The sequence below is a fragment of the Lipomyces tetrasporus genome (assembly GCF_029532465.1).
Source record: "Lipomyces tetrasporus strain NRRL Y-64009 chromosome Unknown POJ06scaffold_2, whole genome shotgun sequence".
Lineage (NCBI taxonomy): Eukaryota > Fungi > Ascomycota > Lipomycetes > Lipomycetales > Lipomycetaceae > Lipomyces > Lipomyces tetrasporus.
In genome coordinates, this window is record NW_026611597.1 from 881,393 (window position 1) to 897,247 (window position 15,855).

At 50.3% G+C, this 15,855-nt stretch overlaps 5 protein-coding genes across 5 annotated transcripts; 1 reads left to right on the top strand and 4 right to left on the bottom strand.

The window, feature by feature from the left end:
• Nucleotides 1-1,748: 1,748 nt before the first annotated feature.
• Nucleotides 1,749-4,684, bottom strand: POJ06DRAFT_265595 (uncharacterized protein; the record flags this gene model as incomplete). The annotated part of the gene is made up of 3 exons (XM_056189092.1): nucleotides 1,749-2,683; nucleotides 2,739-4,308; nucleotides 4,373-4,684. 3 exons carry the CDS (start codon nucleotides 4,682-4,684, stop codon nucleotides 1,749-1,751), a joined length of 2,817 nt encoding a protein of 938 aa, XP_056046184.1.
• A 1,939-nt stretch (nucleotides 4,685-6,623) lies between these two features.
• On the top strand, nucleotides 6,624-8,295 carry POJ06DRAFT_54738 (ribonucleotide reductase). The gene is made up of 2 exons (XM_056191195.1): nucleotides 6,624-6,907; nucleotides 7,029-8,295. Exons 1-2 carry the CDS (start codon nucleotides 6,875-6,877, stop codon nucleotides 8,175-8,177), a joined length of 1,182 nt encoding a protein of 393 aa, XP_056046185.1. The 5' UTR covers nucleotides 6,624-6,874; the 3' UTR covers nucleotides 8,178-8,295.
• Nucleotides 8,296-8,427: 132 nt separating this feature from the next.
• POJ06DRAFT_54749 (lysophospholipase catalytic domain-containing protein) lies at nucleotides 8,428-10,919 on the bottom strand. Its single transcript, XM_056191196.1, has 2 exons — nucleotides 10,631-10,919; nucleotides 8,428-10,575 (listed from the first exon to the last, which is right to left on the bottom strand). Exons 1-2 carry the CDS (start codon nucleotides 10,698-10,700, stop codon nucleotides 8,678-8,680), a joined length of 1,968 nt encoding a protein of 655 aa, XP_056046186.1. The 5' UTR covers nucleotides 10,701-10,919; the 3' UTR covers nucleotides 8,428-8,677.
• Nucleotides 10,920-11,753: 834 nt separating this feature from the next.
• Nucleotides 11,754-12,460, bottom strand: POJ06DRAFT_265598 (uncharacterized protein; the record flags this gene model as incomplete). Its single annotated transcript, XM_056189093.1, has 3 exons — nucleotides 11,754-12,227; nucleotides 12,286-12,337; nucleotides 12,393-12,460. 3 exons carry the CDS (start codon nucleotides 12,458-12,460, stop codon nucleotides 11,754-11,756), a joined length of 594 nt encoding a protein of 197 aa, XP_056046187.1.
• A 2,241-nt stretch (nucleotides 12,461-14,701) lies between these two features.
• POJ06DRAFT_245511 (uncharacterized protein) lies at nucleotides 14,702-15,848 on the bottom strand. Its single transcript, XM_056186658.1, has 2 exons — nucleotides 15,173-15,848; nucleotides 14,702-15,109 (listed from the first exon to the last, which is right to left on the bottom strand). The coding sequence occupies exons 1-2, from the start codon at nucleotides 15,571-15,573 to the stop codon at nucleotides 14,860-14,862; spliced, it is 651 nt and encodes a 216-aa protein (XP_056046188.1). The 5' UTR covers nucleotides 15,574-15,848; the 3' UTR covers nucleotides 14,702-14,859.
• Between the last annotated feature and the right edge of the window lie 7 nt (nucleotides 15,849-15,855).

Genomic DNA, 15,855 nt, shown 5'->3' on the forward strand with positions numbered 1-15,855 from the left:
CTCGCCATCAACTCCAAAATCTCCTTTATAATATCCGAATTGACAACCTCCAGTCCCTTACTATTAATAAACCCATTCTGGAGCCATTTATCTTTCCACACTGTCAGGCACTTGATCGCGTACTGTGAATCAGTCGTTATCCTCACATGCCGTCCCGGGTCATCTATTACTTCCAGCGCCCGTAAAATTGCGGTCAGCTCCGCACGTTGATTTGTCTGCTGATACCCTGAAAGAGGTTCACTTAAATTCCGCGGATCGTCCTCGCGGAAATATACCCCAACACCTGCACGTGCACCAAATAGCCCGTTGGATAGTGCACATCCGTCTGCCCATACTTCCAGTACCGTATTTTCATCATACCATCGTCGAGCCTCGCGCCAACTGTCGAACCGTTTCCAGCGTGCTCGAGAATATCCGGCGATTTGTTCGCGAGCTCTATATTCTTTGTCGTAGATGCCAGGATGCCGTCCCACCGGGACTGCATAAAACTGTGATGGCACAGACCCCACACAGTAGTCATACCGCGAGGTCGTAGGCAAGAATGAGACAAATCGTAGCGCTTTTGCTAGCTTGTCAAACTTCGCCATGGCCGGGGGTTGTGGCTTTGGACCATCGTACCAGTCTACTTGAGCTTGGGCGGCGGAGTATGTATTGTAAATGCCAGGATTTGCACCTATGTTGTCGCATAAGTACTTGTCACGCCAGTAAGCTATCGAACTTGACATGTACCTTCTCGAACTGCGTAATACGGCATGATTACGTCTGGCTGAGATTAAGTGCGCGCGCTCGTTGGCCGAAGACAACGACAATGCAGACTGCAAGGTCGCTCGTACCGTAAAGGCGTAAACTGATCTGCTAATACACCAAATACTCCTGACCAATCACTTGTAATATATGCTCGAATGCCAATTATAAGATCACCGGCACCGACCACTTTAAGCGGATCGGGCCCAAACCACGGCGCTGAAATGTGGAGTTGAACGAATATCGAACTTTAATTCGGACGACCCCCAGCGACCATACATTCAAAACACACATCACTTTCATTTCTGGAAAACCAACTGCACAAAGTATTTACTTCCTGTATTATTGTAAACTTACAAACACTTAATATCCCCTACTCCAATTCTCGAATCCGTCGTCTCGCGCCAACAAGCAGCGAAGATATGTAATAGCCTATAATTACAATACTTCCACGTTCATTGCAACACCGAAAGCACCGTACTCAAAACGCTATGCGTTGTTTCTTTGCAACTTGCTCTAGCCTTGTAGATAGACAGTCGCCAAGGAATTCAAAATTGAAAGCCAAATTGCGACGTAAATGTCTACTAGCCAGCTCGAAGTTACCGTATGGAAGACGAGAAACTGAGCGAGGCAACAAGGCCACAAAAGAAAGACAGACTCAAAAGAAATGGACGACCTCGTCGCATACGTATGACGATGAGGTTGATATGTACACCATACCTGCAATTTCTCAACCGACTGTACAAAGACATCATAGGAAACAGTGATACACTGATTGAAGACACATACGAACTGTCGAATGAGTAAAACGAACAAAATAATACATGAATAATCCAATATTAGAAGACGCGCAAATCAATATTAAAGGTCCAGAAATAGTACCCGAATGCAACAACAAGACATGATACCGTTACAAAACAAAGGACGAAATTCGACAAAACATTGGAACGCAGACACCGAACAAACGAAAATTAAAGCCATACCCCATTACTTTCCAAGTCCGTCTATGGGTTCTCATCAACATTCCTTAGAAATCCTGCAACCCGTGACATATCGACCTCAGCCGGGTCACTTTGCACGGCCTGCACTAAGCCTTCCAGAAGAGAGTCAACGTCTTCTTTCGGAACACCAGTACACATTGCAACAACACCGCGGAACTTGTCTTCTAGGTCGGATGACCTCCCACGGAGTACTTGAGCCAGTTCACTAAGATGTGCGGCGTTGCGTTTGTATGCGGCTATCCTTGCGCGCAATACAGGAATCGGTGGAACCGGACCAACGACTTTCAGCCTGTTTGAATATATTACACGACTGCTACTCGACTCTGCCGCAGGCGTGGGATCCGGATTCGTAGCAGGTGTAACCGCCGCAGTGTTGACGTCGCTGATGCTAGCCGTCGCACTTGCGGTATTCTCTTCCTTAGCAGCGCTATCCGTCGCAGCTGGAACAGCCTCTGGCGTAGGACCGTTAACGGCAGGAGTGGTTGCTTCCTCAACAATCTCTAATCGAAACGCCTTGTCGGCGTCAACGTCCGCATTATCGTCGTCGCTCCGACTGTCAATTGTGTCCAGGTCCGCCATGGTAACATCACCAGTTTCATCTGCCGTCATCACCTCGTCTGAGCTAGGTTCGCCCTCAGCAGCAGTAGCAGCAGCAGCAGCAGTTTCCGTAGAGGTCTCTTTTTCGACAACGGTCACAACCTTGACCGCTTTGAACCGCACGTCTTCTTCCCGGATCGCGTTCTCGAGATTTCTGTCACGCTGATGTAGCTCGTTAAGGCGATTGGCCTGCCGCCGTAGCTGGTCAGCACCCGACCGAGACTGTGCAAGCGTCACGGTAACCTCCCGAAGCTGCACATGCATAGCGTCCAAAGTAGTCTGCTTTGTTTGGAGTTCCTGCTGGAAGTCTTTATCCAACACTGAAATCATAGACGTCATTGCTATTGTACACGTTAGAATCCAATTCTTTGCCAGAAATAGAAAGCGGAGACTTGCAGGCTATTATATCTTTGCTTTTCTGAGCAACGGCCGCAGGAACCAATGGCCCGGGAGTTCGAAATAGTGGAGCCGGCGCTGCAGAAGGATTGGAAGGCATACCTCCGACACCAAAATCAATTGGCCGCAGCCCAGCACGATTCGGTATAGTTGCGTCCGCGCCAACTTCAATTAGTTGCTGCGCAATACTCTTGTTTCCAATTCGCGCGGCGATATTCAATGAAGTATCGCCGTTTTTATCCTGAGCGTTCACGACGTCTGACATGAACCGCGATAAACTCACGCATTTTCTAGTACTGTTGGGGCCATTATGGCGTACTATCCATTCCAGCAAACATTCAAGATAATACCTGCTCGCACCCGACCGTCCCTTAATTCCCGCTGTCAGGGCAATTTGATGCAGAACCGTCCGACCGTCCTTGTCAGCCAGTGTTATAGCGGGGTACAAAAGATCCAGCAGCTGCGGAAACGACCCTTGGTCGTAATTGTTTGTCACCAGAACCGCACGAATCAGACAAGTCTCGCCCGCATAGTTCCCACGTCGCGGGTCAGCCCTTCTCGCGACAAGATCTTGCACGAGCTGGATCCGAGCTAAAGCGGACGCCCAATGCAGAGCTGTGTGCCCTAATTCGTCAATCGCAACGTCGACTTCAATTTTCGCTATCGACGAGCTACCCGTACTGCCCGCTGCAACAGAATCAAGAACCGACAGTTGTGACAGGCCGCTAGTTTCGTTTGTTAGGAAGATCTGTGTCATGATGTCCTTAGAACGTTCAAAGTTGGGAGTTGTATTTGCGTCTAATGGATCCAACGGCTGCTCTCTTTTTGAAGTCAACAGCGAGTCCCGGCTCATCGACTCGACAACGGCCACATTGTCTTCACCAATGACATTCGAGTAACCTATACGCGACCGCTTTCGGGGAGGGCCATCTTCACCTTGACCTTCGTCTTCATCAATATCAGTAGCCATGTCTGAGCCAAAAGAAACTAGGTGGTCATGGGTATTCGTAATACTGGCCCGAAGCGGTTTGATATCGCCAGAAGGCACAGATGCAGCCTGGCTCGCCGAAGACATGCTCTGAGCCGCTTTGCCAAGTGCTGTCAGAGCTGCCGTGGCGGACGTCGACAACGGAGTCGCAAAAACGGAGTTGGTACTGCCGCTTGGAATGCCGGCTTGTGAAGCTGTGCTGTTCTGTTGAGAAGCAACTGCGTACATCTGCTTTCTGCGCGCCGCCAACGCTTGTTCCTTTGTAGGCGTCTGCTCAGACTGAGGAGCTGCGGGGTCAAAATCAAGGAGTGGGAGAAGGAGGTCTTCCACTGAATACTGTCGGCAAAATTGGCGGCCACGATCGAACGGAATCCAAGTTCCCTGGTATTTGCCGTACCCGCCCTGTACTTTCTCGTGCTCACCGGTGTGAATCTCCTTCTCGAGGATCTTTGTCCGCCGCCCTTTGTCAACACCGCCAACTTTTAGGATCTGGGTCGCGTTGAGGTATGAATCTGATCGACGACGCATGACGGCCACGCCGTTTACCATCATCTCGTACACTGGAATGCCAGAGTAGACAGCCTGCAAAAGTAATTAGCACCCAGCCATGTCAAAGCCAGCAGCCAATAACAGATGGTACACTCACGGTGTATATATTTGAGGGTGTCGGAACAGGAGCGAGTTGGGGAGGAGGCGGCGTCTCCTGCGAGTGCGGAGTGGACGTCCGCGATTCCGTGCTTGGTTGCGACGGCTGCGACTGAGACTGTTGCGACATCGAGGAGATCACAGTCGTCTGCGACGAAGGGGTGGCAGATGGGGCCGCTTGCAGATGAGAACTAGTGGAGGGCACGTAGTGAACTGGCGGGACGAGATGGGGTTGTTGTGGTGGTGGAGGAGGAGGTGGTGGTGGTGGTTGAATGGCCTGGGTGTGCGCGTACGGAGCTGCGACCGACGACATTACGGGTACCCTGCGGATTGAAATACCAGTGCAGTCGCTCGCGAAGAGAAATTGATTGACTTTGCAGTCGATGAACCGATGGATGGACGCGATGTGATGTGTACTAATGGCCCAGAAAAGGCAAGGATACCTTTTGCAAACGAGGAGGCTAGCAAAGCAAAAGGCGCGCGCGTTCGTGTCTGTCGCGACCTTGGTTTGGTTCCCCGTTCACCGGTCACTTCTGACTCATTACGAGTGTGGAATCGCCATGTGCGGATGTTCTAGTCCGCGCGACTGGCTCCAAAACAGCACGAATTTTTGTGACCGTTTGAGTGCGCGTCCTTCGCGACCGTTTCTATTTGCGTCACCTCAGCGTTGCGTTTGCCTCGCTCGTCACTCCGAATTCCTCAAGTACCGACCTTGCTGGACAGTTTCAACCAATATATATATATATGAGCGCGAGTGGCGCTCTATGATACGCATGAATGATCCAACAACAATGAGGTAGCGATATTGCCCAGATTGCGTCTCAAGATGCTCTTGCTTTCATTGCTGCTCTGATTACGGATGGTGTTTAGCAGCTGCTACAACTACTCAATAGTAATGCTCGTTACGTTCTAGCATTTGAGATACTGTGACAGTGCGGAATAGTATACGTCTGTCGGGATCGGTGAATGGCACACGTCTGTGATTCTCTTTTTGTCTTTTTTATTTGCGTGAGCTAGTCAATCGGATTCCGATTTGAAACTGTGGTAGTCACAGTTAAGGAGCAGTGCTGATAACTTATACTTGTTTCATAACTACTACTTGTTTTGTGCTACACCCAGATATTGCATATCCGCTGCGCGCTGGGTACATTGGTTAGATGTTCCTCTGAATAGTGTATTTAGACCGAGTAGGTCGCGTCTAAGAAATCAAACAGCCGTAGAGCGCTGTCTTGGCGGCAGCTATCGTCACAAATTCGCAGGACTTTTGTACAGGACGGGATACGGGCCGACATATGGAATTAATTTTCGTTTCATCATTCCGAAACGTGTAAGCGTGAATCATTCACCTGGCTGATACCGTGAAGAGTCCGAGCAGTTCGAATTCCGACAAACCTTTTGTCATGTTAGTGGTGTGCTAGATTTAGTTGGTCTGATGGATGAAAGATCGCGGCTGACACGATGACGAGACAGGCATGGAAGAGTCCAGCCTTCTTGAAATTGCTCAACAGGGCATGTATACATGAAGACATGTATGACATCGTTGACAAATCCCGGGCATCCGAGCTCCGAGGAGCCGGAGCTACAGGATTTAATAAGGATTGATTGCCATTAATAACCACGCGCGACTATTATCTCAAGTGTGCGGCGCGGTGGGGATACATACCCTGAATGAAAGTGGGTACCTCGTGGCCGATCAAGGCCAGGCCAGAGTCCAAGAAAGTTTGCTCTAGCCGAAATGCGTCGACAATAGCGTGAAGCGGCAAGCCAAGCCGCGATGAGGTGCAGAATGAACGATATGGGTTGGGATTTGCTCGAGCTTGATCGACTGCAATCCGATCTACACCGTCAATTCCGGTCTCAGAAAGAGTGGTTGAAGTGACGAGCCAGGCATGGGAAAACACGCAGCTATCCGATTCAGGTCCACTCGTGTGCATATCGTAGTGAAAAGCACGAGGGCTTTAGAGAACCCTTTGCCCTTAGGAAAGTCTGGCTGTCGCGGCCGCCCCTGATTGCTGGCTCAGCGTTGCAGCACCTTGTCCCGGGTGTCTACGTGATGACAATCGCGGCCTAAATTCCGTAGTTTCTGCTTTCGAAGTGCATGTCACCAGGCGCAAGCGGACCGAAAGAGGTGGTGTGGGACGCGGACGAAAGTAAACATGGTCCGGCGCGTAAGGCGTGATTGCTAGCGCGTACGTGGCGCGTCGGGAGCGCGTTGGTGGGTCTGCGTCGCGGCGTCTGATTGGTTGGCCGACGAAAATTTGCGGCGGAACACGCACGCCTGACCAGACTTCCCTCTAACGTGCCCGGCCCCATCAAAACAACAACGCGTCCTGCGTCGCGTGCTGTAAGTTCCTATCCGCCTGTTCGGCGCCTCGCTTGGTGAGTATAAAGCCTAAGCCCTGCCCCCTTCCGTTTCCTGTGAGAGCGTTCCGGTTCCCCATCGTGTTTTTCGAGCCACCACACTTCTGCATTTTTCTTCCTGATCTTTTGCTAATACCTGACCATGTCTCCAGCCGAAGTCACTCCTTCCAAAGAGGTCAGTGCTTTTTTCCTTTGATCTGTTGGATGGATTGTGTTGCCGCGCACACGTCGGACATTGATTGGACGATATATGACGTGGGTGATCCTTGATGGACACATACTAACGCGTTCACCAGGCTGCCGACGTTCTGTCCGACCTCAACCTCGCGTCAGCAAAGAAGAACCTCATCAGCACATTCAGAGACGTCGCCGACGACACGAAGATCGAGTCCTCCACCACAGTGATGGATGACGATATGGAACGGATCGGTAAAGAGCGCAAGAACCTCCAGTCGCTCGAGAAGAAGGAGCCTCTACTAGTCGAGAACAAGAATCGCTTCGTTCTCTTTCCTATCAAGTACCATGAGATTTGGCAAATGTACAAGAAGGCCGAGGCCTCGTTCTGGACCGCTGAGGAGATTGATCTTGGCAAGGATCTTCACGACTGGGAAAACAGATTGAACGATGACGAGCGCTATTTCATTTCGCACGTACTAGCTTTCTTCGCCGCGTCAGATGGCATTGTCAACGAGAACTTGGTCGAGCGGTTCTCGAACGAGATCCAGATTCCCGAGGCCCGCTGCTTTTATGGATTTCAAATTATGATTGAGAACATTCATTCCGAAACCTACTCTCTCCTCATCGACACGTATATCAAAGACACCGCCGAGCGCGCGTACCTGTTCGACGCCGTCGAAACCATCCCTTGCATAAAGAAGAAGGCGGACTGGGCCCTCCGATGGATCTCCGACAAGGAATCGATCTTTGCCGAGCGTCTCATTGCTTTTGCCGCCGTCGAGGGCATCTTCTTCTCCGGCTCGTTTGCATCCATCTTCTGGCTCAAGAAGCGCGGTCTCATGCCCGGTCTCACGTTCTCGAACGAGCTAATTTCGCGCGACGAGGGCCTGCACACCGACTTTGCTTGTCTTCTCTTCAGTCACCTCCAGCACCGCCCGTCGCAGGCGACGGTCGAGAAGGTCATCGTCGAGGCCGTCGAGATTGAGCAGGAATTCCTCACCGAAGCACTTCCAGTCGCGCTACTGGGCATGAACGCCAAGCTCATGAAGCAATACATTGAGTTCGTCGCCGACCGTCTCCTCGTCGCGCTGGGCAACAAGAAAGTCTACAACGCGACCAACCCGTTTGATTTCATGGAAAACATCTCGCTGGCCGGCAAGACCAATTTTTTCGAGAAGCGAGTGTCGGATTACCAGAAGGCCGGCGTCATGGCCGGGGCGAAGCAGTCGTCCCAAGAGTCCTCGTTTGCGTTTGACGAAGATTTCTAAACTTGCATATACTGATTTTACAGCTCCCCACTTCTTTTCTCTCCTCACGTTCATTTTGTTTCAATCTAAAGTTAATGGTTTTTTATAGGGTTCGGTAATTTTGTATACTAATAATTTTTATGGGCGGTCTACTTGCGATTTGTGTTAAATGGGTGTTTTTACATGTCCAAGGTCTGCAGATGTAGCTTGATTTCTTTGCGGCCAATTCGGTCCGCGTTGTATATTAGTATTTATAAATGGAATGCTCGTCTGTATGTTCACATGGCCTATTGGTTGCGGGATCTACAATGGCGTGCGATTGGAATGGCATTCTGATTAATGGACGCGTCATTTTCGCGTCAATAGCAATCGAGCGACGCCACAAACTTTCGACTAACATATGTTTAAAATAATACTTTTTTGACAGAGCCACACTGTAAACACAACGAATGGGTTATTTACAAGCCACAAAGTATCAATCGCGAATCGTAAATTTTTAGATATCTAGCATCGCCCATATTTCACAACATCGCGCCGGCCACGACACCGAGCACGACAACTCCCCACACCACGCTGTTGACCGCCGCCATCGTGGCCCCGTCTGAGGACGACTGCTCGGAAATGACAAGGCTCGGCTCCGCAGTCGCCTGGCTGGCTTGGCTGTCAAGCACCGTGCCGTTCCAGCAATACTTGGACAAGCACGCCTGGCACTCGGCCGTTGGCGTCTGGTTCCGGCGCTCGGTCTCGCGGTGGATGATGGCGCAGCCAACGCATCTCGCCCACTCCGTATCGACCGTACCATTGCCCTGGGTAGCAACGTTATATCCGTTCGTAATTATGCCGTCGACTTCATCCGTGTCGTACGACAACTGGAAGGTCGACGTGTTTGAGTAGTACGTCCAGGGGTAGTTCGCCAAGTATACAATCAACGGGACAGTCGTGCCGCCGTTCTCGCCCGTGATATTCGACGCGTTGCATCCGAACCACGTCGGTCGCGCCGTCAAGTTCATCCCGACGAAAGTGTTCCTATCCGGCACGGCAGGGAACTTCGTCCCGTTGGCCTGAGACGTGAACTGGCGGTCATAGGTCGCTGTCATGGACCATCCTGCCGGCCAGCTGGAGTTCGTGTCAGCCGAGTTGTCGATCGCGAAAATCACGTCGACCTGCCTGACGGGCTGGATTAGTGGCGCGAGCGGGATGTTTTGGTAGTCCTCGCCGCCGTCGACAAGAGTGAGCTGCGTTTCGTTATACACGTAGCTGATATTGGGGTTGACGCCGAAGAAAGGGTTGGGTTCGTACGGCGCAATATCGTTGTCCTCGGCCGAAATCCCCTCGAGCACTGCTTGGGCGGCCTCGTATAGCACTCCTTCAATACCGGTGTCATTCAATTGCAGTAGAAATTGGTTGAACAAAGTAGATGATGTTCCGATGACAAAGCCTGCATTATCGAATCCCTTTATACACGACGCGTTGTCCTGTGGCTGGCCATTCGTCATATTCGTACCGATGTAATCCAATACTGCAAATGAGTACAACGACGGATCCCAGCTGCCAAGCTCGTACGGACTAAACTCGTACACGGTCGAATTGAGCGATACGATGTTAGTATTGTACGGACGTCCGTCTGCGACCACGATCGGGTACGGCATGCTATAGTTCTGCCACGTGCTCAAGTTTCTAATATCGCTGAATGTAAGGCCAGGACCGCCGTCCGTGTAGTTGAACAGTTGGAAAGCGAGGCCACGACCCCAGTAGTCCGTCAGCGATACGTCGAATCCGGCGTCCCTCTTGCCATCGACCTCTTGTATTATCTGGGAATAGTACGCCGTCGTCTGCGCCACCTGCCATCCGCCTGGATTCAGAATAGAGTTGCTGAGATCCCACACGGTGTCCGACCCCTGGAGCTCGCGAATGGTAGGGTAGTCGTTGATTGCAACTGACGTGACAAGCCAGCTGCCGCCGGAGAGGCCGGTAATGTACGTGGAAGATTGCAGCAGCCCGCCGATATGACCATCATCCGTCGCATTGGGTGTGCGGGCGTCAAACGCAGCCAAAAAGCCAGCACCAGAGAGCATGGCACGGTAGCCACCTCCCGAGAACGCGAGGCCAATCGTGACGTTCGTGTCGACGAGGAAGTCGGTCGCATTGAAGTCCGTCAGGTTCAGGCGGTCGAGATAGTCGATCAGATACGGGGTCGTCACGGCATGACGATTCTCGATGTACAGCGTCTCGTTCTCCGCCAGTGAAGTCGCGTTGCGGACGAACGACGACAGATTCGGACAGGTCACGTTGCCAGGAGTGTACCCCCCGGTCGGAGACGAGCGTTTGTCGAACGCATTGTAGCGTTCGGGCTCGAAATAGCTGATGTAGTCGATGTCTCGTTCGCGCAATGCAATATCATCAACATCGTCAATAGCCGCTGCGAATATTTTTGTCAACTTGACTGCCAAATAGGAGACGGAGCAACAACATACCAATCACGCGCTCTGCAATTAGCAGAATCGCAAAGACGAGCGCTGCCAGCGGAAGGCTGCGAGTGTACATTATGCAATGTCACGGTCAACTGCAGACACGGGCTTGCCGTGGGCGACCGGGATTATAAGTTGTTTTTATCCGGCATGGTTTGCTAAGGTTTAGCTATTCACGAAACCACGCGTCGGCCCCGACTTTTGGTATCAGTGTCAATTCATGCGGACAATAGCATGCGCGGAGTGGTCATTTTCCTTATTCCTATGCCATTGCAGCTGACAGAGAGCAATTCTCAACGCAATTGTCATCGGCTAGGGAATTTCACGCATCCGGGATCTAGTTATATCCGAAAGTACATGCGTCAGATACTAGGGTCATCTCGCAATTTGTCGCCTATCTTGAGGGAGTTTAATTTGAGCCACTTTGACAGAGCCGTTTGTGGCGGTGCAAGATGACATATGCGTTATCCCGTCCCGGCAGGATAGCGGCACACTGTCCTCACTGAGTTATCGAATCAAGTTCGATTTGCTAACGGTCTTGAAACGGCGTATTTGCATATATCCGACTGTCGTAGCTTCGCCAGCGGGTTCGCGGAGCTGAGAAACACATCAGCCTGGAAGTTGACGTCATTGAGCGTTGCGGGTCGTGAACCTAAAACGGCCCTGCTGAGCCACAGCATCCTTGGCTCCTCTGGCCGCGTCATCAAGTTTTATGCCGGGCTTGTCCTCACCCACATCCGCCATCTCCAAACATATTTTCGAGCGACATTGCATCGATCATGATCGCCGTGATCGCTTTGAGTGTATAATTGCTGGCTCTTTTTATGCTGCGAAATTGGCTGATATTAGCTGAGGGAAAGACGGCGCAAGGTTAGGGCTCTGTCGTAGTCAGGCATTCCTGGGTTAATAGACACCGCACCGCAGACTTCGATGTCTTGCTTGCTATTTTTATCTGGATACTATATGCCATAGGCTCTTCACGAGAGCCAGTGATACAAAACACATCGTCGCCTAGAGCAAAATGTATGCGCAATTAATCCGGTCAGGATGCATCCCGCACTCCAACGTTTGATAAACCAAATCATTTAAGGCGGACAACATCTATCCAGTTTTTGTCCTGTCACTCCAATCACCACAACCACAGCCAGTCTAGTGCGCAACAGAGTAAACACTCCGATACGAAACCGCACTCGTAAAAACCCCCTGTACCCTTCAAATCCTTGCCCTCACCAGCACCACTGTTCTCTATAATCGTGTGTCCGAATCCTGGTTTAAACCCGATAGTAAACGTCTCCGCGCGAGCCATGTCACCCACAGCCCTTCCATTCGACGCCAAATAACCGCCCCGCGCAGCCTTTATATAAAACGCGTCGCTGAATGCATCGTCAACCTGGTGTATTAGGAAACCCTGATTATAGTACGACGGTTCTGCCATGACAAGATAGATAGCGAGTTGGGAGCGGCCGACTACGGCCGGGCGAGGCCGAATGCCCGACGGTTTGCTCGAATACGAGGTAGCGGCCCTCTGCGAGTAAGCCGCAGACAGACTTGTAGCCTGACCCCGTCCACAGTGTGAAGTCTGCTGTAGGGAACTGGACGACGTCTACTGCAAAGCGTGAGAGACTTGAGCGAGCAGGGATCATACCGTCGTGTAAGCCAACGGTCTGGTGCAGCGTTTCAACTTCGGCTGGATCAAGGAATCGAATAGTCGGGCTGCTCTGTCAGCATCTAGGTCGGATGTCAGTATATTTCCAGTGACTCAGATCACTCGTGTGCTCTCGACTTGCCGTCAGAGTAAAGCACGTTGGGATCGTTGAATCCTCCGACACCCGCCATTGTAGTGATCAAAGGCACGGTTCTCTTGCATAATTAATATGAACATGCTTAATTTCTGAGAGCCCGGAAGCGGACACGCTGGTCGCCGACGCGCTGAGCGTGAGGATCGCAAGGAGGGAAGATACAGCGTGCATTAAGGTGAAGATTGCTATGTGGAATCGTAACAACAGAAACTTTCAGATGATATATATGAATGCCAAGATCATTGGACAGCCCTTTGACTACAAGCCGCACAGCGGAAATCTGTAAATAAATGCAGCCCGCATATGTGAGAAAATTATGCCATATCGAATCCTTGCTCTTGCTCTCGCATCGTGAGCGTGTGCATCGGCGCCAGCCATTCTAGATTCAGCAGACGTAGGTAAAAACAAATCGTGTAATACAATCCACAATCACAAGCAGATTGCAGGAGCCAATCATTTCTAAGGTTCATATCAATGAGCTGCACGGCACCGGGGTATCGCTGAAGCCTTGCCCATTAAGGGCAATGTCGGCATGTTAGATATATAGACAGGAGCCTCTCAAGAAGAAAATGCGAGCAGTGCCGCAGCTGTGTACGTCTGAACTCTGAAGTAGGATTCTGCGTATATGTCGTAATACTGTAGCAAAGAGTCTTAGGATGTTCGACTCCGAAGACAAGGGGTGTCCTTGGCCAGGCAATACATGGGCCCAGCGCCTAACATTAGGAACCCCAGATGCAAGTCAAAACCTTGCTCCGAGCTAAACTGCGAAACTGGTTCGATCTCCAGAAACTGGTCACGTCCCGACCGACTATTTTGCCATATGCACCCCTTCAATTCGCAATATATTAAACGATGATAGGGGTGGATACGATTTGCAGCATCATAACTCGTAGTCGTATAATCTAATACGATTACTATACGACTGGTTGCAGAAGTTTACGATTAACTATACGAACATGAAGTTGGTTGCTCGTAAAAATTGTATAGCTGGTAGGCTCTTTGGTACGGCTGCAGTACACAAGCTGCTTTAGGAGTGATCGAGCGAGTTGGAAAATTCGATTAATTAAACAGGTATAGTTAACTTAAAGATAAAATTAGCCTCGCAGATGTAATAACTGTCAATAGGTATCTTTAAAACACTCGTATCTTATGAACACTGATTGCGACAAAGTGTTAGCAACTGCTGGGAACCTTGCATAGAAGGCATAATGGACCCAATATGGGATTGGATTGGCGGGTTCATCGGAAACATAGTTCCTCTCGACTCGGAACCCAGAAACTGGGTACATGTGCCAAATACATTAATCCCCAAAAAACCTAATTATCAGTGTGTCCCAGTCTAAGCAAGGATAGGGCCTTAATCTACTATTCACTCGCCGGCCGCAAGGCCAGGAAATGCCAATTTAGCAGCTTGTGTTCATAGTACTGTGGTCTGTCAAGATATAGCGAGATCCAATCCACGGCCCGATGGTCAGCGAGTTATTCGTTATTCGTCACCAAATATGGCGGAAATAATTATCCGCCGAATAATGACGCGTCGCGATTTGGAGTGTTGTCATTGACGCGTTAGAACAACACGCGATCGGTACACGTTATATGCGTGGGTTTTCAGAAACGGCCTGCAACGGGTCAATAGAAAATTACATCGCCTCTGCCTCACTATGCGGCGCTGGCTCATGTGAATCACCATTCACGCCAATGTCGTCACATGCTTGGACCGTGCTGAAGTTTAACCCTACCCCTGAATCCTCGTAAATAGTAGTTTGTTGCGGGAATTGCAACCCAGAGCAAGCGTACTTCGGTCGCATGGAAACTCAGCTGAAACAATGAAATCGCCAAACCGTTGCATTGCAGTCACTTCGACAAAAGACAGGAGGTTCTGCAAATAGCGATCAAAGTCTAAGCGAACGTCACTATCCGGGATGTCCGCAGCAGCCCATCCAGCTTCCGACAAAAAGTCGCGGACTTTAAGTCCAATTGTTGTAAGGAGATGGACCTTGCGGCGCCCATTTCAATCAGCACCTACATTCGCATGGTTAAGTGAGCAGGACAGACTTCATATGTCGCCAAGAAGACGTTACTCACCGTTCTGAAAGGGCGCTTCCTGTCGGCTCGCCAGATTTCAATGTGCCTCCCGCAACTTCCCGAACCACCTGTAAGATATTCCATTGGACCATACGTACCTTTTTCCAAGTTCCTTCGCCGCGCTTTAGCCATGTTTTGTCCCATTCTTGCCAATTCCAAGCTGACGTCGTCGATATCCTCATACTCAATCTCAGGAGTTTTAAACCGAAGTGATTCCCTAAGGTAAGGCATACCAATATTACGACTTTCGCATTGCGACCATTGATCCACATATCCTTGTCACGACGAAGGCCAGGGTGGTCCTCACTAAATCCGACTTCAATCGCCACACGCAGAAGAGGTCCTTCATCATCATCCGCATACGAATGAGCTATCGGGTTCTTTCGAGCTCTTGGAATACTTGCCATAAGTGCACCTCATCGTGGTAGACCCGGTGTCGATAATTCGGCTTGTTTCGTCAAGCCTGTGAATCGAAAGATATTGCCGGACGGAGAATAGAATCTCATGTCTGAGCATAGCCGCGGCGCCTTCATGAAGAGCTCTTTGGATAGTCACCACAGTTGCTATCTGCTCTAGACAATTGTATGATAAGCGGGGATACCTGCAGTCTCTAATCGTCAGCCATTCGCTGGATCGAAGTTCAATGCATCTGGACAATTAATACCTTTGATCCTCTGGAATATTCGCCTCCGATCTATACTTAGACCAGCTTTCCTGCAATTTCAAGTACTGAGAATAAGGCAGGTGAATATCTAGTCGTTTTTCTGGTGGATTGGTCTTCAAAAGATGAAGCGCTTTATCATACGCTGAACGAGCATTCCTGTCGTTTGGCATCGCTTTGGACGTGTCAACTGTGGACTCAGTTTCCGGCGGAGCGTTCGGCCTAAAGCTGTGTCCACTCATCTGATACGCACCTGACGGGTGCAGTAGTCCTCCTACTCGTCGATCTTGAACGAGAGCATGATTTGCAAAGAATGCAATGACGCCGGAGAAGTTGTTGCCTCCGTACCTCGTGAAGTATGGCCAGCAATATCTCATCAAGTGCGGCAACCGAAATGCAGCCATTGAATGCCATGAAGAAACGCCCGAAATCTTGCCAACTCGTCGTGAGGCGATTATATGTTGGGAACTCAGTCACAGTTTAGCTTAAGGATTCAGTCAGTAAAGGGTGGCTGGCGCATGTGTGGCGCATGTGTGTCATCGTGCGAGCTAACGGACCACATACCCTAAACCATGCCGGCTCGCGGACATCTCTCCATTAACTATCAGTATTTGGAATTGGAGGAATGTTGGTCTAATGTAAGATCGGCGAGAAATATTTCAGAGGATCAGAAGTATAATTTCGAT